This window comes from Eurytemora carolleeae, unplaced genomic scaffold (genome assembly GCF_000591075.1).
Source record: "Eurytemora carolleeae unplaced genomic scaffold, Eaff_2.0 scaffold110, whole genome shotgun sequence".
Taxonomy (NCBI): domain Eukaryota; kingdom Metazoa; phylum Arthropoda; class Copepoda; order Calanoida; family Temoridae; genus Eurytemora; species Eurytemora carolleeae.
The window spans coordinates 128,709-154,604 of record NW_019396070.1 but is presented as its reverse complement, the minus strand read 5'-3'; the positions used below and the strand labels follow the sequence as shown (position 1 = coordinate 154,604).

Below are 25,896 nucleotides of genomic sequence, written 5' to 3'. Positions count from 1 at the left end.
GTGAAAACATGAAATTGTATAATATAACATAACCATTCTCTAACAGTACATAAATAACATTTATATTTAATATCATTCATCATTATTTACGATATACATAATTCTTATTCACATTAATACATAAATGACTTAATTGTTGACATCTGTTACGCAAATCGTTAATGGGTTTATTGTTTTATTTGAACTTAAGGACTAGGATAAATTACAAAAAAAAATTGCGATTTCATAAATCAATGTTGAAGACGACATTTAGCAGTATCTTCAAACTCGCGTAAAAACGTTTCATGGTTTAATTAATTTCTAATCCCTTAATTCGAAATTAGATCGACTTATTTGATTCGAATTTTGGTTTGCAAAATAGTCTTATTTCTTCACTTGAAGTCGGGGTAAAGCTGTTATCCGTAGAACAAATTCTTCAACCCTTTCACCTCTTATTCTAGTAAAATCATTTACATTCTTGTTCATTAATATTCCTTAAAAACTTTAAGTAATTATGAAATTAAAATCAAAATCAAAATTTGACTTTAACAATAAATTATAACATAATTACTTGGAAGATTTTGTTTCTTATGAAGGCAAATTAAGTTCACCATAAAACCTGTATAGCTGATTAATAATAAAATAATGAATTTTAATTAAGTAAAAAAATTTTATCCCGTATATTCACAAAGATTATAAAGATAATTAAAGAGTAATGTTTATATTTTTGGTGAATTAATTGCTTTAATAAATCCTTTACATAATATACATTTTAATAAATCCTTTACATATTATAGACTTAAACTTCGGCAATTTTGGGATTGGTTTATAGTGTAAAATAGTGAGATCTACAAGATCTAATTATAACTTAATTTCAACCTAACCTGAATTAATCCATGAAAACCTCCAATTAAAAGCGGTGCTACCATTTACACCGTTAATAAAGTATCAATAGATAATATCCGCAAACAATTTTTGTAGAAACAATTCGTGGTAAAAACAACTTCGAAATTTCTGTTAAAAACGAGGAGGGGCTTGAGAAATGTTAAAAACGAGGAGGGGCTTGAGAAATGTTAAAAACGAGGAGGGGCTTGAGAAATGTTAAAAACGAGGAGGGGCTTGAGAAAATTAAGAGTCAATTAAAAATACGTTACTTTTGAAAATTGATTAACAATGGTTGAAAAGATTAATAATAATCTAAAGTTGCATCTGGCATATACTGGGAAGACAGATTATCATTAGGACTACAGATATAATCAAGTTTCATGCTGGGAGGAGAAGGAGCAGGGTTGTGTCCGGGCGGCAGGGACGTGTTCAGAGCTAGAAGAGGAGGAAGAATCCCTCCGTCTTGTCTAGTATTGAGAAGATTTAACTCCTCCGTCCTAGGATATTTATCCTGTCTATAATATTTATGTCTCTTGTCGTAATTATCCTCCAGATCTCCTCCACCCCTTGGCAGGAGCACGTAGGGATCTATCTGATCATAGTAGTGATTCTGCTGCTGTCTGGAGTATCCTAGATCATGTAGGGACCTATAAGAGTTCTCCTCAAGTACCTCCAGCTCGTTGTTGTTCCCCTGGTTCCGTGTATCAGAGTGCGAAGGACGGAACAACTCGGAGGATCGGTAAGGGTCGGGTTGGGATCGGGGAGACATGAAATGGTTGCGTTGTGACTCTGGGTACATTCGGGACCCTGAGCTGTGCGGACTGGATGGACGGGGTTTATTAAAGGAATGCCTGGAAGAGGAGGTGAGGGAGGGATGAACTCCGGAGAAGTAATCTCTTGAATCTGATCTATTGTTGGATACGTCCTTAGATGTAATGGTCAGATCTGCAGGTCCGGACTCTGGGAACACAGAGTCAGGACGGAGATCTACAAGATTTACCGGTCCTCCCAATCTTTGCTCCAACCCCTGAGTATATCCTAGATCACGGATACTGCTCTGGAAGAATCGATCATCCAGCGGGAGGAAAGATTTCTCCGTCCCACCAGCCTGAGATATTTGTCTCTCCTCCAAGTCCACAGGAAGTATGTAATTCTTGTCGTCCGAAAAGTCCTGATATGTTTTCTCCGGTAAAGAAGAAGAGTAGTCCATCTTGTCATGATTACCTGGATATCGATCAAAGAAATCTCTATCCATCTCTGGGATATTTTTGTCCGGATACTCCGAAGTGTGGAACTTATCCTGGAAGTTTTGAACAATCCTGTCTGAGCTAGTATGGTTTCCTCTATCCTGGAGATCCGACTGAAAATGTCTCTGATTATTGTGGACAGGAGGATAGTGGGGTTTACTCACAGGATTATCATACTGATACTTGGAAGATTGAAGATGATTGTTCCTGGACGGATCTCTGTAAGTTTCGGCTCCAGGTCCTAACTCCGGGAAACCAGTTCTCAAAGGTTTCTCCGGGAAGTAGGAGTACTTCTGTGGAGAAGAATACTTTTTTGGTATCTTGTAATATTTGAGTTTTTCTAGCTCATCCACTTTCTCGTTGTATTGCATCCTCCTCGAGTCGACCTTTGTAGTCATCTTCATGTACTCCAGAGAGGAAGAGGAGGAGGAGGAGGATGGAGGATATCCAAGAAGAGATTCAGACTTAACCTCGAGTTTCGAACTCGCTCTGACCTCACACTGATTACTGGAGATTTTCTTATCAAACCCGTCCTCGCCTTGTATCCATAAATCACTAGAGGCAGTTATCCCCGAGTATTCAGGTTTAATAGCAACGGTTGGCATAGGTTCCGTCATGGTAGACTCCGGGGTTGGATCCGGCTTGGTTGAATATCCGTGTGAGGATGCGGAGAAATGTCGGTTCAGATGAGATTGTCTCTTATAGCTCTTCCCACAGTGGCAACGGAACTGACGCTGTTCTGTATGAACCTGCTCATGTCGAATTAAAGCATTTTTCGCTTTAAACGATTTTTCACATTTAAAGCATTTGAACTTTCTCTCGTCAGAGTGAACGTATGCTGTATGCTCTTTCAAAGTGTACTCCGTGTTAAATGCGTTCCCACAGAGTTCACAGACAAACTTCCTGAGGTTCTTGTGTCTCCTCTCATGTCTCATCACCTTCTTGTAGTTCTTGTTCTCGTAGACACAGAACCCACACTTGAAGGATTTCAAGGGTTTCGTTCCATCCAACTCCTCTACTCTCTGCTCGTTGGGTTTAGCTTGAGGAGGATTAGTATTAGCACCCTTCCCGGCTTTTCTTTCTCCTTTGGAAGTATGCTCTTTTACTTTATGTACGCTTAAGCGCTTCTTAGAGGAAAAAGCTTTTGTGCACAGTGTGCATGCGTAGTCATCATGAGTTTTAATGTGTAGATTGTATTGTTGTCTTCTGCTAAAGAACTCACCGCACCGGTCACATGATAACTGCGTGCTCTTATGGTTTGCTGTGTGTTTATCCATGCTCTCCTGGTTCTCCAGAAACTCTCCACACTTGTGACAAACCACCTGAGTTCCGGTTGCATGAGTACTGTAGTGAAACCACAAGGACGGTTTCTTCACAAACTTCCTTGAACAGAACCTACAGGCGTAGTACTTCTCCGCGATATTAATGAAATGAACTTCCTTCATGTGACTCACGAGGATACGACGGGTGGCACACCGTGTGCTGCACTTATCACAGTCGTTCTTAGCGTGACCCTCCATGTGTGTTTTCAAAGTACAGCTGGTGAGAAAATATTTATTACATAAACTGCACCAGTAGTCCTGTTTACTCTTCTTACCATCCGTCCGGGTAGTCCCGCTACAATACTGAACAAAGTAAAAATAAGTAAAATAATATTAAAGATTAAATTGTGCATCTTGATTGACTTGTTATAGATAAATACCTGCACTTCGCCGGATTGAGAGCATTCCTGTTCGTGCACAAGAAGACAGGGTTGACCGCAAACTTGGAGCCGGCAAACCTTACAGGTCACTCCAGGTACATCGCTCATCCTACAAATCAATTAATCACTAATCAAATAATCCTAAAAAACAAATTCCAAGTTAAATTTTATATGTCGCATTGAAAATAAGGCTTATTTGCATACTTCTATGTTCTTTTTGGATTTTAATGCCCTTCAGAAGTTGGATGATCCCGATAAAAAAATTAGGTAGTTTTGAACTTGATCATTGGATCAATAGCATGCATCAAGCACTTAATGCTTCATATTTGCATAAATTCATAAAGACAATGAAAAAATCAATTAAATTTCCCAAGAAATTTTTTAGAAAGTTTTGATGACCTCAAGAGTTGATCCTTTTACCTTTTAAAACAAAGTTTGCATTCATTATTAGTTGCTGGCTTCTCAACTATATTCGGAGCATCAGTCTCAATTCTTTCGAACTCCGGGTACCCAGAAACACTGGTGTTTACAGTCTCGGAGACGGACGAATTGTTTTCTGGGTTTGATATGGGTACAGAGGTATTAGGAAGTGCGGAATTATGGTTAGAAACAGAATCTGTTGGATGAGATCGTGCAGGCTGCATTGAGGTATCGGAGAGGAGGGAAGGATCTGGTCGATTTATCCGTCCTTGGTTTTGGATTTCTAGAATATGCTGATCCCAATCATCCTCATCCTCCATGAATCCATCCTTGACAGAGAGTTTTTATATTAAATTTTTACTTGTTTTTTGATCTTTTGGCTCCGTATCCTATCCTGCCTGTACTCCTGTATTCCCATCCTACCTGTACTCTTGTATCCTGGTATCCTATCCTTCATGTACTCCTGTACCCTGGTAATCAATCCTACCTGTACTCCTGTGTCCTGGTATTCTGTACTCCTGTACCCTGGTAATCTATTCTACCTGTACTCCTGTATCCTGGTGTTCTATCCTACCTGATCTCTTGTATTCTGGTATCCTATCCTCCCTTTACTCCTGTACCCTGGTAATCTATCCTACCTGTACTCCTGTATCCTGGTAATCTATCCTACCTGTACTCCTGCATCCTGGTGTTCTATCCTACCTGATCTCTTGTATTCTGGTATCCTATATCCTTCATGTACTCCTGCATACTATCCTACCTGTACTCCTGTATACTGGTAATCTATCATACCTGTACTCCTGTATCCTGGTGTTCTATCCTACCTAATCTCTTGTATTCTGGTATCCTATCCTTCATGTACTCCTGCATACTATCCTACCTGTACTCTTGTATCCTGGAATCCTATTCTCCATTAATTCCTGTACCCCGGTAATCTTTCCTACCTATACTCCTGTATCCTGGTGTTCTATCCTATCTGATCTCTTGTATCCTGGTATCCTATCCTTCATGTACTCTTGTATCCTGGTATCCTACCCTACCTGTACTCCTGTATCCTCGTCTCCTAAACCTCCTATCTCTTCAAGGATTGCTTGACTCTCGGATTTGTCTGAGATAACGTCCTCTACAGTCTGGTTCTCCAGGATAACTGAACCTAACTCAGCATGATGAGTTTGGAGATTCTGGTGAGACTGCTCAAGGTGCTGAGACTGCCCATGTTGCTGCTGAGACTGCTCCGGATGCTGAAGCTGCTGTTGAGACTGCTCAAGATGTGACTGAGACTGCTCTGGGTGCTGGGATTGTTTTCCCAGAGCTTCATCCTTTAATAGATCGAAGGTTTTTGTGACTTGTGATACTGGTATCTCCGAAAGAGCCTGAAATTAAAGGACCTAAACTTGATATTTAAACCATCTTATGATCTTAGGCTGGGATCAAATAACTTAAGTAAGAAGTTAGTAAACCTTGTAACTAAGATGAGAACTGAGTAGAAAATGATAAGATACAGCGTTTACCAATATACATGATATTTGAGAGACGATCTAAAGATTTTTAAAACTTGACTAAGTGTGTATTAGGACAAAGATTGCAGGACTTGTGAGCTTTCCAACGCGTTTCTACCTTCTTGAAATGAAAATTTGAATGCTAAGACAAGATAGGTGATATCTATTAAATTAAACTTTCCAAAAATTCTTAATTTCTCCGGAAAGAAGCATAACAAAGAAAGACGACATTTTGAAAACGACAGGGAAATGGGTATTTTATGATTTGTTTAAGATTTACTTATCAAGGAAATATTATTGCAAGTGTAACACACTGAACAGGGCCTCCTAGTACTGATTATATAAATAATAATGATACCTGATTGCAGGAAGGTAAGGTTGAGAATATAGAACATGTTGGTGGAGGTTGTAGAGGATGTCCTGTGGTCAGGTTGGAGTAATGGTTGGCAGAGTTCCTCAGGATCAACACCGCTTTCTCCCTCTCCACCTTTGGCAGCTTGTCAATGATGTGGAGCAGCTTCTTGAGATGGGATTCAAACACGTCCAGGGAGACTTCCTTTCCTCCTGCCCCCATCCTTTCTGAAAAATTATAAATATAAATAATAATAAATTTACTTGACGATATCACAGAATCTCGAGAGGGAGAAAGAGAACCAAATTAACCTAAATGTGGTACACGCAAAATATTCCCATATGAACCCCGTAAAAAAAATAGGCAGAGATAGAATGGATGACATTTGAGACATCATTTTAATAACTAATAAATATCAATGTTAAAATTAAATTACATGGTTGTATAGATAAATTAATTCTTTTACTATATACACTATACAGTGTTAACAGCACACTTGCACAGTGTGTAGTTTACAAGGGTGAAAAATTGCACATTTTAACATCATCACTTTATCGTTATATTTAGTGTCAAACTTGTCAAGCTCAAACAATATTCAATATTATGCTTAGCTTTGTACATATATACGTAATCATCCTAAATGATCTATGTACGTTGCAGTACTGTATATTACAACACTGTACTGTACAGATTACTTTCTCCAATACTGCGCCAGCTGATGTAACCGTTCCACCATGGCGGCCATTATTGCGGTTGCCGACACGTCTATCAGATTCTGCATGTACTGTACCGCCTCCTCCTCGTTCAAGTCCAACCGAAATTTATCCTAAACAAAAAACTTATTCAATTTTACACGTTACTTTGTTTTGGATCAAAAATATCAACTAAAAATATGTCTGTTTACAGTTAAATCCATGACGCCGGGAATTGTATATTTTGAAGGAGAGATGATTTTTTGTGACCTGGAAAAAAGGAAAAGCTGGACATCAAAAGAAAAGTTTTTTTAAAAAATTCTTTTTGATACTTATTCCTAAATATTCATTTTTTATTATAAAGATTTATTCACACACAAAGATATGAATATATATATATATATAAATGGTGTAGTTTAAATAAATGGTTGAATTTATAGTTTTACAAAAGACAAAAGAAAAATATCATTACTTATTACATATCATATTTATCATTTCAGTTATTACGTAATCATCGAATCCTTCAACATATAAATTATTTATTCTTGTATTTAAAAGTTCTTGTAAAATCCGAACTTTCAATGCATCGTCCAATGGGACATCAAAATATTTCATTTGTTTTACTAAGATCCGAAGGATTTACAGAACAATCATTTGCAATAGAAAATAAATTTCTGCCAAGAACTGTGTTGAGGTCATTTTTACATAAATTAGAAAGAAATCTAATGCAAAGCTTAGAACTTGCTTCAATAGTCTCATAGCAAGACACACATCTACTAGCTTAGTTTTTCATGTAAACATTTATTTATATAATTATTTAATTATTTATTTTCCCATAAAAACTATTTAATTTCCCCAATTTAACGGATAAAACCTTAAAAAACATGTTCCGCACGTCGAAAATATAACTTCTGGGGAACAAAATTATTTAAAAAAAAGGGGGGGGGGTTGATTTTTCGAGAAAATATAGACCATTAGCTTGACGGGAATTTATGAACACATTTCCTGGTCGGAATGAGCTTAATTCATTCTCATCTGTCATTGGTAATCTCTGGAGCTTTGACCAATAAGAGATCGCGAGGAGAGAATAAGTTTAACCAAGTCCGTATATTAAAGTTTCCAGCTCTGGTCAAGAAATTAAATTAAATTGGTAAAGAGTAATCTCTAGACCCGGAGAACTTGAAACTGTTCCTACCTGAACCTTCTTCACAGTTTTATCTGGTTCTAGAGCAATATCTGGTACACTAGCATCCACCATCAGACCAAACAGATTCAGGATTAGATTAGACTGCCGTCGTAGATACAAAAACGCCGTGTAACACTCCCTAAACAAATTATTGTAGAGGAACCAAAATGGTGTCTTTGCTCTGAGCCTAGTTCAAACCAAATATATATGTTTTAACCTCATGCTTTAAGTTAGATAAAATATATTCATTCCGTTTTGTTCTTTGTCTTGTTACTGCCGTTACATTGTAACGTTTAATAATAAAAACCACAAATTAATCTTCGGGATTTATTGGTTGAAATTTTCATTAATACTAATTAATTCTGACCAGCTTTTGTTTCTAGATACAGTAGAGTACTTGAAGTGATTAAACTATACCTTCTGAATTGCTGATAATGCTCACTATTAACTCCACCGAACCCTGAGCCCAAATATCATGATTTATAACCTCAGTAAATGTTTGAAATATCACCATTTAAACAAAAAGATTGTATATTTTAATCTTGGATCAAATGAGTTTTCCAAATCATGATATTCCTTCGATCATCTCCTTGCTTAGTTTCATAGGTGGAGGAAGAGGTTTAGGATCCCGTCCCAGAATATATCCAAAATCTATGTGCACCAATTTACCGGACCTAGATAATAGGTTTACAGACTCAAGATTAGTTCAGATTTTCCTAAAAATCACCCCCTCCCCCTCAAAACGCAGACCCATCCCCTCAAATATGTTAAGAAGTTTAGCCATAAAAAACGCAAACTGTTATTAATAATAAACAAATATATTTTGTACATAAATTAATATTAAAAAGGGAAAATTCAAAGAAGATCGCTGATGTTTAAATCCCTTGTAGAGAACTACTGGCAGTCCAAAAATATAGGTTTATTTTATTAAATCTGTTAAATTAAAGTGATCTATCAATCTATCAATGCATTAATAAATCAATCAATTAACAACCAATAGACAAATCAATCGGCGTCAAAATTGTATGTATGTATGTGTGTAAATAAAAATGTTAAAAATAAAATTAAAGCCAATTATTCAATCAATCCATTATTAAATCAATCAATCAACAACCCATAGATAAATCAATTTGCGTCAAAATTGTTTGTATGTATATACAGAATCCTCCCGTTTTCAAAAATTAGATATTCAATAATAAAAAGATTATTTTTACAAAGATGTCTACCTCGTGAGCATGAGGTTATCTAGATGTCTATCTCCTACTCCCAGAAGGTATGTGATCACGCAGTATCCAGCACAGCTCTTGACGTAGGTATCCATACACTCTGCAGACACTCCGTGAGGACCTGACTCCAACGGGTTGTGTTTTCGGAAGAAACTGAGAATACTCCCTTCGGAGCTGAGAATCTCCGCTATAGCGTATGCGTCCACAAACTCAACCATCCCGTGCTTAGAGGAGGTAGCGAGTACACGGTACGGAGTTAATCTGAGATCTAGGTTCTCTCTTCGTAACAGTTGATCCATTAAAGTTATAATCTAGGAAAAAGAGAGATAATTTCATTAAACATTTTTCGCCAACTGGTTTCCTTGGTTTTCCGGTAAAGGGACTGCCGCGCTTTGCTTTAAACGGCCTTCCCATTAAAGAGGGGCATGCCTGATTCGCAATGGTAAACTTTGAACATTTTACTGATTAATTATGTGACAGATATCATGTTGATCCTGCGCAAATCACTTTAAAGAGAACACACGATAGAAAGTAATCCTATTTCAAGGTTAAAAGCATGATTATGTTATTCATTATTGATCATGCAAAGCTTTTAAAATGGTACCGGCGTAAATCGGACATGGTACTTAACGAAGGGTGAATTGAAATGTTGTCTATATAGTTCCCTTAAACTTTAAAACTCAAATACACTCAACACTCAGCATCGTAATGTTTCAAAATTGTCAGAAAATCAGCTGTGTTTAGAGTTATCATTTTAATTTTGTATTTTTTTTTCTACCTGTAAAATCAGCTGATCTTGTCTAAGATCGTCTCCAAGTTTAAAGATGGCAACGTATTCCTCTCCGGTATCAGTGGTGAACGTTAGCTTCGCCGGCATCAAAGAGGATTTAAACAAAGTCGTCTTTTCCGGAACAATCCCGGTAATCCGTATTTCGGGATCCAACGGAAACGGAATCGCATCAAAGTGAAGGAAGGAGAAGTCTTCCGAATCCGACTCAACCAGCAGAGATTGCAACTTCTCAATTTTCTTCTTCCTGTTCCCGGATTCCTTGGCAACGTTCTTGACTAGCCCGACAATTCTGTCCAGGAACTGATGCTGACGATCCAGGAACAGTTTCCGTTCCCGTAGGACGGAGGAACCCTTCTCCAGGGAGGAAAGGAACTTGTTGAGAACAGTTTTGTACATGAACTGGACCAGCTCGTCCTTCTTCATCCCTCCCTCCAGCTCCTCGCACTCAATCAGCAGATACCAGTAGAGGTAATTCGCTAGGCTCGAGTTGTTACAAGCTCTCCAGATCAGGAAGGATGCAAGGTTCAGATTCTCCTGGTTCTCCAAGAACAGACTCCCTGCTGTCTCCTCCTCTATGGAGATGTTGGTCGGAGGAAGGGACTGTGCACTCTCACTCATCCCCTCCTCTGAAAGCCCAGTTTGAGAGGTTAACGTGTCGTCGCAGAAAACATCTGAGGTGAAACTTTTCTCATATTTGAGAGCTTGAACCAACTGCAGAAGGTAAAGCTGAAGATCTAAATCTGACGCCTAAAAATTACATTTAAAGGGACTGTAAAGGTAATTTAAAGTGACTCTCCATTTAAGGGGACTGTAAGTGTAATTTAAAGTGAACCTTCGGGCTCCATGCAAAGATGGCAATGTCCAATTTACAATAGTACCCTTCAAAGCTTGTATGATGAAACATGAATTAGATATATATGTTTTTGTTTATTTCAACTGTTTATTTTCATTGGTGGTTTATCTGCAAAAGTGACTTGAGCATTTCTTACTTATAAGAATCAAAAGACAAATTATCAGAAATAAACACATTTCTAGTCAGAACGACGACATTATCTTCAACATTTTTAATCAGATTAAGGTTTCAAGGGTAACGTTGCAAATCGGGCATTGTCGAAATTAAAAATAAATCAAATCAAATAGCTTTAAAATAACTCAATTCTGAGATATGGTTGTTTTGTAGAAGCAAGGCGCATTTCATAAAGAAAGGTCTTAGCCGTTTGAATATTGAGGAAAGAGAAGATTGGAACCTGTGAAAGACGCAGAACCGCATATTTTCTAAGAGGTTGATACGTAAAGTTGGGTCCAAGAAGCTCCAACGAATCCTCCACGTCCATTGGAGCCCATTTACTAATCAGCTCCATCGCCTGGTTCGCCTCCAACTCCGCCTCCCAGTTCACGCACTTGACAAACTTGCTGAGGGCCTTGTTGTTAGTCGCCAGATAGTACCTGAACCTCCAAAGCAGATCCTGCTCTTCACTGGTCAGCGCCTGAGTGGTAGGAGAGCTGAGAATAGCGGTCAGTCTGTTCCTGGTTTCAGGGTTGGGCTTTAACTCTCTCTCCGTGAGTCCGGTTCGGTGGGATCTAGCGAGCTTGTAATGTTTCTTCTCCACTAGATTCTCTAAACCTAAACAATGTGTCATTGAATTCAGGATTGAGAAAAAAAAGAACTTAACTTCCATATCTCTTTTTTCAAATATTTAAACAACTTTGTATTTATTTTTAGATTTTTACATTAAAAAAAAACCCTGATCCAAATATTCGAAAACAAGCGTAAAATACCAATAAAATTATCTACCCAAGGAGATATATAGAGAACTAAAGAGAGGTGAATAAACATTGTTTTTATTGTTTTTATTGTTTTTATTTCATTCTAGCGTAATAGGACAGCACAGGAACTAGTGTAAACAAACACCATTTTGTAAACCAATATGTGCTCCGGCCAAGCGCTTTTGTACTGCCTTGTTTACAATGTTTGCTCTCTTTACAGTTAGACTAGTTCCTGGACCGGTCAGAGTAACATGTAAATATCCCCTATTCTTGTCTCGTTTGATTGTATCTACCTATCTCGGGATCTGGAAATGTCACCATATCAGTGATTTCCGGAGGTTCGACCACCACGTCCGCGTTCTCCTCGAAGTAGACGACGGAGGTCGGCATATCCATGTCGATGATCTGGGGGAACTCAATGTTAAGAAACATCTTGGCTGAATCCGCTTTATCCTGTTTTAATTTAGTTTATATATTTAGATAAACACAGAGCATCGGAGTTTACAGCAGTGCTTAGGATCCATTTAATTTTAATGCGGATCCGGATCAGATAACCAGAAAGGTTGAGACTTCAATGACAAATTGATGTGCTATTATTCTGACAATATGAAGGTATGATTTGATCTTGGGTCTTTTAAAGGTTTACTAAATGACTTGGTAAAGAAGGCAAAAAAGTTAATGATAAAACAAACCCTGAATTTCAAAAAATTTTAAGAGGCTGAATACACTGCGTTGTCTTCTCCGAAGTCTCATCTTTGTGCTTAACCCTATGTGTGTGTGCATGATTATATTTATATTATCTATTGCAAGCGAAATCATAACATATTGCTCCCATGGATAACACAGTATTGAGTATTGAGTATTACAAGATTTAAAAACCATGGACAAAGGCGGTATTTCTGTTGAATTTGTTGAATACATTAATAAATAAATTGTGGTTCTGAAATCATGCCAGTGTTGCCCAGATTACTCACAGTTACTTCTGCCGTTTACCCGCACTTGGTCGTTCGTAATTTATGAGTTTAGCTATTTTTCCCGATAAAAGTCGACACACTCAACTTAGAATCTCAAAATCAAACTAAGAACATTCCCGTGGATCTCCCGAGTTCTGAAACAAAAATTTGAGAAAAATCGGTCCAGGGGTTCCTGAGTTATGATCGGATCGGACAAACATACAAATAGACATACAGACAAACAGAGATTATATATATATGTATATATAAACGATCCTTTTGATTTATTCTCTCAATCTGTGAAAATGTGAGCCTATCCAACCAGTCTATAGCCGGTAGTTTCCCGCTGTGGTATTTCTTACTTAGTTTTGCTAATCGATGAAACTGTTCCTTCTCCTAGACATAGATAAAATATATTTAAAACAACAAATATTTTTTCAAAGTTTTGCAGAGTAGCTTTTCTAAAGATTTAAAAAAGTTACATCTTTTTCTTCTTAGAGTAAAACTAATTTTATTTTACTTAAAATAAATTCAATTTTTTTTACAGGTCTTTGTAGTTAATGTCAAATGAATGACTAAAATGAAGAATATAAAACAAGTGAAAGCTGAAAGGTAGGAAATGAAGCCTTTATTTGATGGAGTTTATTAATGCCAGAAATGAGTGGAAAATGCAAATCAAACCCAACTAAAACGAATAATTTGATATACATCATGATATTTTTCTAGGGGGGTGGGGTAAAAAAAATCTAGGGGGGGGCAACATTAAAAAATTTACCCCCCTACATAATCCTTATTTACGCCCCTGTTGTAAAGAGAAAAAAAGAAGATGAAAAGATGAATTTGAATTGTTCAGTTTTTGTGTTTCAGAAGTTTGCTTATATTTGGCGCCTCCAAATAGCAAAAAAAAAAGAACAATATTGTAAAAAAGATTAAAACCTTCTCAGTTCTACCTTATCTCTGAGTTTGCCTGGAGTATTTCCATCAATCCGTCCGTCAGCTCTCTGATTTGACCAGACCTGGATATCTAGCAATCCTTGACGGAACAATCCTAGTTCAAATGAACATAAAAATAGTTCAAATGAACATAAAAATAGTTCAAATGAACATAAAAATAGTTCAAATGAACATAAAAATAGTTCAAATGAGCATGAAAATAGTTCAAATGAAATAGTTCAAATGAAATAGTTCAAATGAAATAGTTCAAATGAAAAAAGAAATAGTTCAAATGAAAAAAAAATAGTTTAAATGGACTAAAAAATAGTTCAAATGGACAAAAAAATAGGTTAGGTTAGGTTAGGTTAGGTAAAAAATAGTTCAAATCAAACTATTTTTTTGTTCATTTGAACTATTTTTTTGTTCATTTGAACTATTTTTTTGTCCATTTAAACTTTTTTTTTGTTCATTTAAACTATTTTTTTGTTCATTTGAACTATTTTTTTTTCATTTGAACTATTTTTATGTTCATTTGAACTATTTTTTGTTTATTTCATTAATAATATTTTAATAATTCAAATGAACTAAAAAATAGTTCAAATGAGCAATATATTTACTCGTTTGGTAGTTGAAATGAACAATAGTTCAAACGGCAGTAGTCCAAATGAGATAGCATCTTCACAGCAGTACCTTTAAAAGCTCTGTCTGGTCAAGAATATATTAGATAACAATGTTTGCAAATGTTGTAAACTGACAATATTCAATTGTGGTTTCTCTACAAAAGGGAATTTCTATTGCTGAAAAACATAGAGGCATTATAAGAATCAGACAATTTAGGCCTAGAACAACGACAATATCTTCCACATTATTGTTCAGATAAAGGTTTCAAGGGTACAGTAGAGAATCTTTGCAAGGCGGTGAGGGGGTCATCCAATTAAAGTTAAAAACTTTACCTATGCAAAATGTATCGTTAGGTCCGTTACAATCAAAGATATTGAAACATAAAACTGAATCTCTGGGTAGATCACAGAACTTGATAGGTAGATAAACCCACTGATTCCAGGACCAACGGTTGACAAAATGTTTGTACGAGGTTCGGACGGGAATATGAAGCTCTTCGTTCTCTAGCATAACCACTGCTTCCACCATGAGGGAGGGGTAATGGGTCCGACTCTCATAGTTCCTTCCGGCAAACCGGAGAATAGGATTCAGGATAATCTGATCAAAGTCTGGTTTAGGAAGATTACCCTCTAGGGAACCGATCTTTATACTAAGGTTGGATGATATATCACAGCTGTATGCATAATGGAATATGTTGGGGTTTTCGTCAGGTTTCATACCTGCCATTTTGTTCACCTACTTCTTCACAAAAACAAATTTATCAATCCTTGGGTTTGATCTGAAAAAAATAACAATGAAATAAGATATTAATGAGTTTCAGTCAACAATTAAAACGGGACCCGCCACCCCCTCGTATCAATTTTGTACATGACCACTTATTTTTCATTTTTCAGCAAAAATATTTTTTAGGTTAGATTAGGTCAAGACAATTTCTGGGACGAGCACTGCGGCTAGGTCAGGCTGGGTGCTGAGGCCACATGTGTTATCCATGTACAAATTTGATAGGAGGGAGGGGGGAGGGCCCGGGGGGAGAGGGGGGTCCAAAAATCGTTCTCTAGGAAATTACCATTAACCAACAATTTTTTTAGTATAAATTAGATTATTGTATGTAACAATCAAAAATAGGTTTGAAACGGTGGGAAATTTACTTAAATCCTGAGTAGTGTGATTTTAAATAGCATAGCTCAACTTTTGTCCAACTTATAAGAAATTATTAAAAATCACTTTAAAAATAAACAGCTGACGAGTGACGATGCTGTTGTTTACAAAAACCGAAGACGACAAACAAAATGAAATCAATGAATAATTGCAATAAACATTTTACATTCTAAAATACATTTGTATACTTTTTTCTTACTGTTACAATGATAAGTTATAAATAAATACAATGTTTTTGCATATTTTACCACACAATTCATACCTTCTATATTCTATTATGTTAAATCAACATTTCTACATATGTAATTTCCTTAAATTGTTTTGTTGAAAATTAGTGGTCATGTACTAAACTGATAACAGGGGAAGGTGGTCTAGAAATAGGACGGATCTCTTTACATATATGCTTGTCTTTGTTTTTTTGTTTGTATTCAACAAACGTCCAAACGTCAAATCGATCAGACTTAAATTTAATATCAAATGTCCAATCATTGAAGCACGATATCCAACAGATCTTTTTATCCAGGATTTTCTGAGCTTCTGAGTGATAAGGCTCGATAATAATCTTCAACTTTGGCTTCAAGTCATTTGATAATTAATTCAAAGAAAATATTATTTTCATTTGCTCAGTTTATATTGTCCAATTGGATGAAACCAGAACTGTATATTTTAATGAAAAAGTCTTAATACGACGAAAAAGTCTACATTTTTATGTGTCAGATCATGGCTGTTATTGATTTTTTTTATCGTTAAATAGAGAGTAATTCGCGAAAAGAAATTTCATTCATTGATTCTTACATTCTAGTATACTGTTTTTGTTTGTTTTAAATATTTATTCGCAAATTTTGAAATATTGTTTTTTTCTCTTTAATCAAAGTCTAAAGAAGAAGACACACATTTTTCATGGGAACTCGCATGATCCTAGGAAAGGTTAATTGACCGTCAAAATAAACGAAAACCTTTCATTTTAGTTTTTTTTCGGGAGTGAATATTTTCTTGATTATCATTCCCCCTTTTGAAAATAATTATTTTTTCCACAGAAGTTAAGTATGTTATTTTTAGAGTTTTATTTAAAATTTGGTGATGGTGATGGACCAAACCTCTGTAGAGTAAAAAAGTAGATGTCAGTTCCACATTTATTAAAAATATATTTTGGTCTGGCTTGACCCTCGTCAGTTCTTGAGATTGTTTCTGTCACAAAGATTAATTTTCAGAATTGGAAAAAAAATGTTTAAAGAAGAACATGAATAAAAATTAACAAAACAAACTTGCCTCTTGATGTCCAATTTTTTCTTTTTTCCCCCACAGATCTTTAAAATTAAAATTTTGAAAGACTTTTTTAAAATTATTCTCTCCTGTTTTTTGAGATGGTGTCCTATCACGAGAATTCTAAATTATATCTGTACTCGACTAGGTTTAAAGCGAGGTCAGGAAAGAAGAAAACAACTCCTGGTAAGGATGAATGGAGTGTTGTCGGATACTCTGCTGCAAACTCATTCGACATGTTTGGGTTGCAAGAAGGTAGCTATTGTCAGGTGTATTCAGGGGGGGTTGAGCCCCTCCTGGATCAGAACTAAATCGATGGATTCCGGGGGGGGTTTTCAGGACACAATAGGTAATGAACCCCCCCTCCCTCTCCATGTACTAAAAATAATGCCAAATTAAATTCGCAATTAATATAAATAAAATCAACTTTTATATTTGACTTCCCTAGAAGTAAAAATAAAAACTATTTAAAATCTACCAAAACTGTTAACACTCTAAATTATGATTATGACAACAATATTCACAATTCTTTCTTGAATTGTTCTGATATTTTGTTATTAACAGTAGGATCCGCAAAATAACAACCAAAATATAAAAACAAGTAGTTTGTTCTCAAAATACAAACATCAAGCGTGGAAAAAATTAATTTCAACATTCCTGATGATCTCTTCAGTAGTAAATCAAGCCTCAGCGTAAAATGAAGCCCAAAAGAAGAAAAATTTCGGGCATTTTTGATTTCCGAATTGATTTTTTAGAGTGTATCTGTATCATAATGAAGCACTGTCGAAAAAAAGCACTGTCAACATATCTTATAAAGATTTAATTTTTAAGGTTTACAGCGTCAATTAATATACTCCGAGATAAGCCTAATTGATGAACTTTATGGGAACTGTCTCTACGTCACAAATAAATACAAATCAGACTTAGAGGAACAAAACAAGGTTGGAACTATAAAATTTAATTGGATTTGACTTTGATCGCATCTTTTTCAATGTTTAATCTTGACAACTTAGTTTTTCATTTGATCTGATGGTTCTTTATCTACATAATCTAAATCGACATTTTTGGTTTGAGAATTTTGAAAATTGATGACTTTTACGCCACATTTTTTTATTCTTAAATAGGGAATGAAGTTCCTTTGACGCTTTAGCTGCATTTTGCAAACAATATAGTGATGGGTTCACCACCCAAGTGGATGATTTTGAACGTCGACTTTGCGTTTAAACTCAGTACGTTAATATGTCTCAAATGAATCCTAAAAAATTTCTCTACAATACTACATTCTCAGTTCAACTACCATACATTGCCGGCTACTCCCTCTAAAGCAAAGGAAGAATTCCTTGATATTTTGTAGCGTATAAAAATCACCCCCTCCCCCTTTAAACCGGTCCTTGAATAAGTTGCATTAAAACAAATTAATTATAATTTAAATTTCCATATGTGAATATAAAAACAAATTTGAGGAATCGATTACATAAACGTTTCCAATATGGCGACCAGCATAATACTAGAAAGCAATAAAAAATGGCTACAGATGATATTCCCCTCCAGCTCTCAATAAAAATTCCTGAAGGAAGAAATAAAGTTTGAACTTTGTTCTTTGATCTTATTCATTTTCATTCAGTTTCCTTCTCCTACTCGACTCTAAAAGATAGTATCTAACTAACATTTGGTTTTTTTCACTCCCTGTAATATCATTATTGTTTTAAACCACACTTTTTGCAGTGTCCCTCTTCTAAAATATGATTTTTTTCAGGAAATATTTTTCTTCAAAGACGGAAATGTTGTTTTCTGGAATGTTCCTGAACTGGAGAGAAACAATGTACTAAAGTTTCTGATGAACTACTCCGTGGAAGGGTACGAGGAGGATCTCATCTACGAGGAGTCCGAGATGATGAACTATACTCCGACTCTGAATGAGAATGCGTACCTGGAGAAGGGGATAATCTACGTGAACCCCGATTCTCCGTCCTACGTTCTCGCAAAATATACTTTCTCGGACGCAATTGCAGCCAGTGTTAAACTGGGAGCTTGGGAAGCATCTTTAGGTTAGTAAACCCCTTTTTAATAACGTTGAAAGCACTTCCAAAGAATTAAAATATTTTGTCATTAAATATAGAATATATTTTCGGACGTGGAGTGGAATATCTGAAAAATAACTGAACCCTTGTCATAATTTTATCATCTGCTTAGGATTCATTTGATTTTTATGCGGATCTGGATCGTGGATTATGCTAAAGCTTTATGAACCTTTTAGAGAAAAGGAAATTTTTGATAATCTCTCATTTTTCATCCGTTCAGATTTTGATTATGGGAGTAAACGATATTTTTTTTGCAGTTCTTTGTTGATATTTTGACCATTGGATCCGAATCCGTGGATTTTCGCGGATCCGAATCCAGGATCCTAAGCACGGCATATCTTTCAAACCTGACGTTGTTGACCTATGAAATTTATAAGAATTTTCTGTTTATCAACTACTAATTTGAAATATCATTTGCAAAAAAAAATTATAATTTTTGGCAACTGTTCAGTTCCTTAAAACAAAATCTTTAAAGGAGGGAGAATAAAAAAAATAGTACTTATCATCTTGTTTGTTTAGAAACTATAATCGACTCTATCGAGCATATATCCGAGGACCTCAAGAAGAACGCCAACGTGAAAATGACGCGCCATGAGGTCTTGCAGAAAACCGGGGAAATTTTAGCCTTACGTCACGTGATCAACCTTTCCAGTGACTTGCTGGACACTCCTGACTTCTACTGGGACCGGGAGGGGTTGGAAAATCTTTACATGGCCACCTGCTCCCATCTAGCGGTGGCTAAACGTACTAAAATAGTGAATGAGAAGTTAAGTCATTGCCTCGAGCTAATGGAGCTTATCTCCACCCACCTGAGTAATGAGCACGGGTCCAGGCTGGAGTGGATTATTATCGTCCTCATTGCCATTGAGATTGGGTTCGAAGTGCTTCATCTAGTAGAGCGGAAATACGGAGGATTTTCTTTTTTTGGATCTCAGTCCGATCATTAAAAATATATATTTATCAATTTCAGATTGTAAAATTAAAATGTCGGATGAACAGCAGAAGAAGGATAACTACCCAGTAGGTGAATAATCCGGAGAGCTAGCTCTGAACCGAACCCGGAGAATTAAGTCCGATCCGTCCTATCGATTTTCCGTCTTGAAGGGACAGGTTTGAGCCTCAAATCGTCCGACATATCCTTCCTCTCCCGTTAAAGGGATTCTATCTATTTTTATTGACATAATGCTGAAGGGATACCCTACTAGTGTGAAATAACCTTACATATAAAAATTAGTTCTCCAATGCATACTTTTCACCTTATTTTTAAAGATTATTATTGAGATTTCTGAGCCTCTAAAAAGAAAAACAACAAAACCTCAAAATTTAAAACATCTGTCTTGGCCTATTTAAGGGAAATATTTTTGAGAGTAGGGGGGGGGGGCACTTTTTCAAGGAAATATGTTCTCTTGATTCAATGATTATCATAGAACATGGATAGCTAAAAGTTCTACACAATATGCGTGAATTTAACGTGCTTTGCATTTTAATATTTTTTTTCATGAGATCTAAAGTTTAAATCTAATGTTTTGAAGGTCGAATAATTATAAATGGAACAGCACTGAGGACAAATCATTTTTAACAAATGCTGTAATTGCTTGTGATAACAAAGGATTTGTTTAATGTTTTTTAATCCGTATAACTATGCAAGACAATGTGGTAGAACGTGAATATTTCGTTCTATGAATTGATTTTAAAAGAAATTACACCGCCAAGGTGCAGATTATAAAATAAAAGTGATCAGTTCCTGTGTTCGTTAAAAAACAATTAAAACCTGTTCTAGATGCTGAAGGTAAGAAGCTGAAACCTTGCTGCGCCTGCCCGGAGACTAGGAAACCCAGGGACGAGTGCATCACGGAGAAGGTAGATCATCCGGACTAAGGGTTTCGTCTGGACTAATTTTTATTAGAGCAGGGTTTCATTGGTCAATAAGATTCAACGAGATCATGGTTTCATTCGGAATAGATGTTCCTATCCTCTGTTCCTATCCTCACTAAGATTAATCAAATCTAGGTTTTCATCCTGGCTAAGATTTCTCGAGGAAAGGTTAAAATTAAAATGTAATTCTTTTGTAAATTTTGGTAGAGGTAAAAAATGTTTAGTTACTGTATAACGTATATTGGATCCTAAAACATACTCACCCATTTAACCAACTACTAGTTTTTATCGTTTTATTAAAAAAAAACAATGAATATTTTGTTAATTACATGAATTAAATGATTAAGGAAAGGAAATGTCTAAACATGTTCCTTGAATACGTTTATTTTTTCACATTGTTCTTTGCTTCTCAAGTATTGAAAGATCATGCATATGTAATGTATTGTATTCAGGAAAAAATTTAAATACATTTATCAAAATCAATGTTTGTTTAAAAGTCTCCTGTTTCCATCTGGGTTAAATCACATGTTTTATTAAATTAAAATTTATTACAATATTTTAATGTTTTCAGGGTGAGGAAAACTGTGGAGATTTGATTGAAGCACACAAAGCCTGCATGCGCGCACTTGGATTCAAGATCTAAGCGTGCAAACGTTCATTTCCCTACTCCTGGACACAAAGACTTTCCACAATGTTTAATATTATTCGGAGTAAAGTGAATTCCTCCTTTTTGAGGAGAGTTGGATCCGTCCATTCACCTCAACCCATCTCCGGGTGCAGAGCTCTCTCTGTATCTGGAGTAGATCGGAAAACCTTTGAACCAGATTATTTGGACAGTTCAGTTCCACAGATTCCAACCTACCCAGAAATTAACATTCAGGTTCGCGAGAAATGTTTATTTTTAAAAAATTCGACGATTTTATTTGAACAAAAAAATTCCATAGCTTAATGTGAGAGAATTTTCATAAAACAAGTACCGTAAAAAAATATTTTGTTGCTTTTTGTCCTTGTCTCCATATTAATATTATTTAAAACATTTTTGATTTTGAAATTGTTTAATCTATTTTTAATAAAGTTTGTTAGATTAATGAAAAATGTTTGTATTCTTTTGTAATAATCTAGGTTCTTTGAAATATCAGTGTTAGTTAGTCAGTGAGAACTTATATTTTTAGAATCCTTAATATCTATCTTTAAGCATCATGAATTAATAATGTTTAGATGAAAGGATACGACTTTGGTGTCCTTGAATCCTACCAATCCTTTGTACACAACCTGGCGGAGAATATGGGAGTTAATGTTTCTAACTCCTGGGTCACCCCAGCTAAATCATACATGGTAAATATTCATATTGCATTTTTAAAAAAATTGCCTTTTCTTTTTTTTGGTTACTGAATTTGTTCCAAAGAAATCTTGCACATTATGTTTGGGAGCTTAAGCCGCCGCAGATGAGTGGGGCTTGGCACATTGAAAATTCGTAACTGTAACGCACTTCATACTTCAATATTCTAATCCTTTTATTTCGCTACATTAAACTTTCAATTTTTTTTAGATTAATCCGTCAAAGTTTTAAATATCAAGGTTTACATCATCAGTGGCCGAATCGAAAGAATTTGAGCGGCGGTTCAAATTAAAGCCGCGGCTTAAATATGGTTGGTTCCACTTAAAATTGTATCAAATGTTTCAAGATTTAAGCCGGCGCTTAATTTAAACCGGGTTTTGGCAGATTTAAACCGCGGCTCAAATTCTTTAAATTCCATCTCAGGTTGCAAAGGTTCAGAGATTCGAAAATTAGAGATTGTGGCGAGCAATCAAGTCCTTTTTTATTGTTGATTTTATCCGTTTTTCCTATTTAGATGTCCACATATCATCCTGGAGGAACTAGAGTAAAATCTGAATATTCACTCAATTTGTATGAACGAAACGTTCAAGTTGTTAATCTAAGGTTAGTGATCAATTAGATTAGATCAATAGAGATTTCATTGTGAGCTACTAGTTCAAATCTTGAGCCAGTTTTATTTTTTACAAAATACGAAAAATATTGATGAGCAAGGCAAGGCACATTCAACCAAACTGAAGGAGAATGGTCAAATTTATTTTACATTGCTGGTTCGACTTCGTGAATTGGTCTATTGATACTCCTATTCTCTCTTATAATAGATATACAGATGCGTCTAAATTGTATTCTATCCTAGTGACCTAAGTATATGGAAGTCCCTATTCTATTCTATCCTCGGTCTATAGATGCTCCGATTCTATTGTTGGTCTAAAAACACTCCTATTCTATTCTATCCTAGGTATATAGATGCTCCCATTCTATTCTATCCTAGGTCCATAGATACTTCTATTCTATTCTATCCTTGGTCTATAAATGCTTCTATTCTACCCTAGGTCCATAGATGCTCTTATTCTATTCCATCCTGGGTCTATAGATGCTCCTATTCTTTTTTTTTGTCTAGATGCCCCTATTCTATTTTATCCTAGGTCTAAATCAATGATTTCATGGTTGTACTTTCTCCAATCCAACTATCACTAGGTCTATAGAGTATAGATGCTCCTATTCTACTCTATCCTAGGTCTATAGATGCTCCTATTCCAACTATTCTATGTCTATAGATGCTCCTATAATATTCCATCCTTGGCCTATAGATGCTCCTATTCTATTCTATCCTAGGTCTATAGATGCTCCTATCCTGATAGACAGTATACGGGCTGCTCTACCGACTGGTGTTCAGCTATCCTTGCACCCTCACCGGCAGGTAGAGATTGAAACAAAATACAGTGAGAATAATGTTTAAGCGTTTTGATGTTGTTACAAAGCAAATATTTTTACTAGTAACTAAGCAAAGTACAATTTATTGAAAGGGTCTATTTACACTTTACACGTGCTGTGTCTAATGTTCGTTTAACTAGTTCACGTTCTAACATACTTTTTAAAAGTCGTCTTCCTATTTTAGAGTTTTCTGGTTATCACTATAAAAATTAATTGAACACGTAATAAAACGGATTTATTAAATTGTTAGTAAGTGCTTAAAAAAGAATAGATAATCACCAACATTATTACCTTTGATTAGATATGTAAAAATATTAAAAATGCTAAAATGTTCCATAATGTTTATTATGGAAAATTTGTTTTAATTGGTTAACAGTTAAAATTATTCAAATTATAAATTGGACAGCGACTTAACTGTAGATTTCTTAATTACCGATAAGATACTTATGCTTAATCGATCTCAATAAAACTGTAGCATTTTTGATTTGTAAATCTCTAAATATTAAAATAAATAAGAAATGGGAAATTAACTGCTTGTTGTTCAATGTTTAAGGGGGGCCCAGTGAGGGGACCCCAAATAAATATGGCCTGCCCCCTGAGATATTGGTTTAGTCCGCCCCTGAAAACCTTGCATAAAATTCTAATTTTTCATACCGTTTATCTTTGCAACCATGTCGTAGACCTATTATGTTATTAACTAAGAATTAGCAAGAAGTCAATATCGAAGTTTTAAAGGTTTACACCATCAGGTTGTAAAGATATAGATTTCTCCACACTGATTAATCTATCCTTGTTAAGGAGCACTATGAGGAGAGATTCATCCCTGATCCGTTCATCAACAGTATCCGGTCTGAACTGGCAGCTGGAGATGAGCAGCTTGAAGCTGCCAAGGCGGAGAGAGATGCAGCCAACGCCGCCAAGGCAGCTCGTAAACAAGCTGCCATTCTCCAATCCCTGGAGGATGATGATGATTATTAAATCTCAAGGCGGAGGACAGGATTTGTTAACCTGAAGACAATAAATTATTTCAATCTGATTTCAATATGCAGGACCCAATCTGGGTTCAAAATACCGGATTCAACCTGATTCAATATGCCCCGGATCCAACCTGGATTCAATATGCTGGATCAAACCTAGGTTCAATATGCTGGTGATTCAATATGCCGGATCCAACCTGGATTCAATATGCTGGATCCAACCTGGATTCAATTTGCCGGATCTAACCTGGTTTCAATATGCCGGATCCAATCTGGTTTAAATATGCAGGATTTAACCTGTTTTAATATGCTGGATCCAACTTGGTTTCAATATGCCGGATCCAACCTTGATTCAATATTCCGGATTTAACCTGGCTCAACATGCCGTTTCCAACCTGGTTCAATATGCCGGATCCAACCTGGTTCAATATGCCGGATCCAACCTTGTTCAATATAGCCGGATCCAACCTGGTTCAATATGCCGGATCCAACCTGGTTCAATGTGCCGGATCCAACCTGGTTCAATATGCCGGATCCAACCTGGCTCAATGTGCCGGATCTCCGGTGTTAACTATTCTATTGTTAATCTGACACTTTACTGTAGTTTATAGTCTCATATGTCATTGTTATTGTTTGACAATAAAATCTAGTCTTCATTTTTTTTTTATCATTTCTTTTTTCTTATTTATTTACTTTTAAATCATGAATTTTTTCTATATTAATTTTGATTAATTTTTTTTATAAGGTTATATATTCAGAATAGGTTATTGTATACGATGTAATTGTACATCAGACAAATATTTCTTATACAAATGGAGTACCGTTTGCAAAGAATGTATAATCACATGGTAGGGCGGTCAGTGTCAGTTGTATCTCCCTTCTATTTCATACTCCTTGGTCTGAAAGAATCCTTCGACCGATTTGTCTCAAATTTTGATCGGAGAACTTTTTAGTCGACCAATTAAATGTTTTTTAGCTTGTTTTAAAAATTTCAATAATAGTCATGTTCAAGATTTTAGAAAGTTCAGTTTCCAGAAAATGAAAGCTTGAAATTCCTACAATTTAAAAAACTAAATATTTTTTTTTGTGAAAAAAATTGAAATAAAAACAATAAAAGCACAAATTGGTGCTCATACACTAGTTAGATTCGTACATAATACTCCTGGGAAATAATATAACATTTGAATATCTTAATATCAAGTTGTAATAGTTATGTACAAATTTATGAATTTGAGAAATTTAGAAAGAAACAAAACAAGAAGTCTTAAATCTCAGTTAAAGTTTACTTTTAATACAAATTGTTTATGTATTAATAAAAAACTTTTGATCATGTTAATTTTAAGATTTTTAGAAAATAAGGCTTCTGACAAATTTGTTTCGGAGATAAGAATGCTGGACTAAGCTTGAAATTCCTACAATTTAAAAAACTAAACATTTTTTTGTGAAAAAATTGAATTAAAAACAATAAAAGCACAAATTGGTGCTCATACACTAATTAGATTTGTACATAATACCCCTGG

General features: G+C 35.5%; 4 protein-coding genes across 11 annotated transcripts; 2 read left to right on the top strand and 2 right to left on the bottom strand.

Moving 5' to 3' along the window:
* Nucleotides 1-198: 198 nt before the first annotated feature.
* On the bottom strand, nucleotides 199-6,309 carry LOC111712161 (uncharacterized). Of its 6 annotated transcripts, none has more exons than XM_023486716.1 (6): nucleotides 6,091-6,309; nucleotides 5,274-5,606; nucleotides 4,234-4,562; nucleotides 3,814-3,922; nucleotides 1,134-3,736; nucleotides 199-481 (listed from the first exon to the last, which is right to left on the bottom strand). In XM_023486716.1, exons 1-5 carry the CDS (start codon nucleotides 6,304-6,306, stop codon nucleotides 1,166-1,168), a joined length of 3,558 nt encoding a protein of 1,185 aa, XP_023342484.1. In that variant the 5' UTR covers nucleotides 6,307-6,309; the 3' UTR covers nucleotides 199-481; nucleotides 1,134-1,165. The 6 variants fall into 6 exon arrangements, with proteins under 6 accessions (XP_023342484.1, XP_023342492.1, XP_023342498.1 ...); XM_023486724.1 differs by having other exon boundaries at nucleotides 199-473; XM_023486730.1 differs by lacking the exon at nucleotides 199-481 and adding an exon at nucleotides 685-863.
* Nucleotides 6,309-15,026, bottom strand: LOC111712101 (phosphatidylinositol 3-kinase catalytic subunit type 3). Its single transcript, XM_023486622.1, has 11 exons — nucleotides 14,585-15,026; nucleotides 13,649-13,746; nucleotides 12,975-13,094; nucleotides 12,039-12,198; nucleotides 11,226-11,602; nucleotides 9,967-10,725; nucleotides 9,189-9,499; nucleotides 8,539-8,636; nucleotides 8,380-8,422; nucleotides 7,972-8,101; nucleotides 6,309-6,910 (listed from the first exon to the last, which is right to left on the bottom strand). The coding sequence occupies exons 1-11, from the start codon at nucleotides 14,976-14,978 to the stop codon at nucleotides 6,776-6,778; spliced, it is 2,625 nt and encodes an 874-aa protein (XP_023342390.1). The 5' UTR covers nucleotides 14,979-15,026; the 3' UTR covers nucleotides 6,309-6,775.
* A 1,733-nt stretch (nucleotides 15,027-16,759) lies between these two features.
* LOC111712133 (required for meiotic nuclear division protein 1 homolog) lies at nucleotides 16,760-19,723 on the top strand. The gene is made up of 4 exons (XM_023486670.1): nucleotides 16,760-16,928; nucleotides 17,505-17,614; nucleotides 18,430-18,721; nucleotides 19,274-19,723. Exons 1-4 carry the CDS (start codon nucleotides 16,775-16,777, stop codon nucleotides 19,699-19,701), a joined length of 984 nt encoding a protein of 327 aa, XP_023342438.1. The 5' UTR covers nucleotides 16,760-16,774; the 3' UTR covers nucleotides 19,702-19,723.
* Nucleotides 19,724-21,221: 1,498 nt separating this feature from the next.
* Nucleotides 21,222-25,036, top strand: LOC111712142 (uncharacterized). Of its 3 annotated transcripts, none has more exons than XM_023486699.1 (6): nucleotides 21,222-21,509; nucleotides 21,848-21,964; nucleotides 22,483-22,571; nucleotides 23,301-23,385; nucleotides 24,198-24,414; nucleotides 24,778-25,036. In XM_023486699.1, exons 1-5 carry the CDS (start codon nucleotides 21,321-21,323, stop codon nucleotides 24,375-24,377), a joined length of 660 nt encoding a protein of 219 aa, XP_023342467.1. In that variant the 5' UTR covers nucleotides 21,222-21,320; the 3' UTR covers nucleotides 24,378-24,414; nucleotides 24,778-25,036. The 3 variants fall into 3 exon arrangements, with proteins under 3 accessions (XP_023342467.1, XP_023342458.1, XP_023342450.1); XM_023486690.1 differs by having other exon boundaries at nucleotides 24,556-25,036; XM_023486682.1 differs by having other exon boundaries at nucleotides 24,198-25,036.
* The last annotated feature ends 860 nt before the right edge of the window (nucleotides 25,037-25,896 follow it).

Bases quoted from the DNA above. Each gene is read 5' to 3' on its own strand.
- LOC111712161 (XM_023486716.1), bottom strand. From the start codon at position 6,306: ATGGGGGCAGGAGGAAAGGAAGTCTCCCTGGACGTGTTTGAATCCCAT. The intron at 4,563-5,273 runs GTAGGGTAGGAT...CTCTCTGTCAAG, and splicing joins ACGAGGATACAGGAGTACAG to GATGGATTCATGGAGGATGA. The intron at 3,737-3,813 runs GTATTTATCTAT...TACTTTGTTCAG, and splicing joins CTCAATCCGGCGAAGTGCAG to TATTGTAGCGGGACTACCCG.
- LOC111712101 (XM_023486622.1), bottom strand. From the start codon at position 14,978: ATGGCAGGTATGAAACCTGACGAAAACCCCAACATATTCCATTATGCA. The intron at 13,095-13,648 runs GTAGAACTGAGA...ATCTATGTCTAG, and splicing joins CAGGCAAACTCAGAGATAAG to GAGAAGGAACAGTTTCATCG. The intron at 9,500-9,966 runs GTAGAAAAAAAA...TCTTTTTCCTAG, and splicing joins AAGATCAGCTGATTTTACAG to ATTATAACTTTAATGGATCA.
- LOC111712133 (XM_023486670.1), top strand. From the start codon at position 16,775: ATGGTGTCCTATCACGAGAATTCTAAATTATATCTGTACTCGACTAGG. The intron at 16,929-17,504 runs GTAGCTATTGTC...TTAATTTTTAAG, and splicing joins CATGTTTGGGTTGCAAGAAG to GTTTACAGCGTCAATTAATA. The intron at 18,722-19,273 runs GTTAGTAAACCC...TTGTTTGTTTAG, and splicing joins AGCTTGGGAAGCATCTTTAG to AAACTATAATCGACTCTATC.
- LOC111712142 (XM_023486699.1), top strand. From the start codon at position 21,321: ATGTTTAATATTATTCGGAGTAAAGTGAATTCCTCCTTTTTGAGGAGA. The intron at 21,510-21,847 runs GTTCGCGAGAAA...AATAATGTTTAG, and splicing joins ACCCAGAAATTAACATTCAG to ATGAAAGGATACGACTTTGG. The intron at 21,965-22,482 runs GTAAATATTCAT...TTTCCTATTTAG, and splicing joins CCCCAGCTAAATCATACATG to ATGTCCACATATCATCCTGG.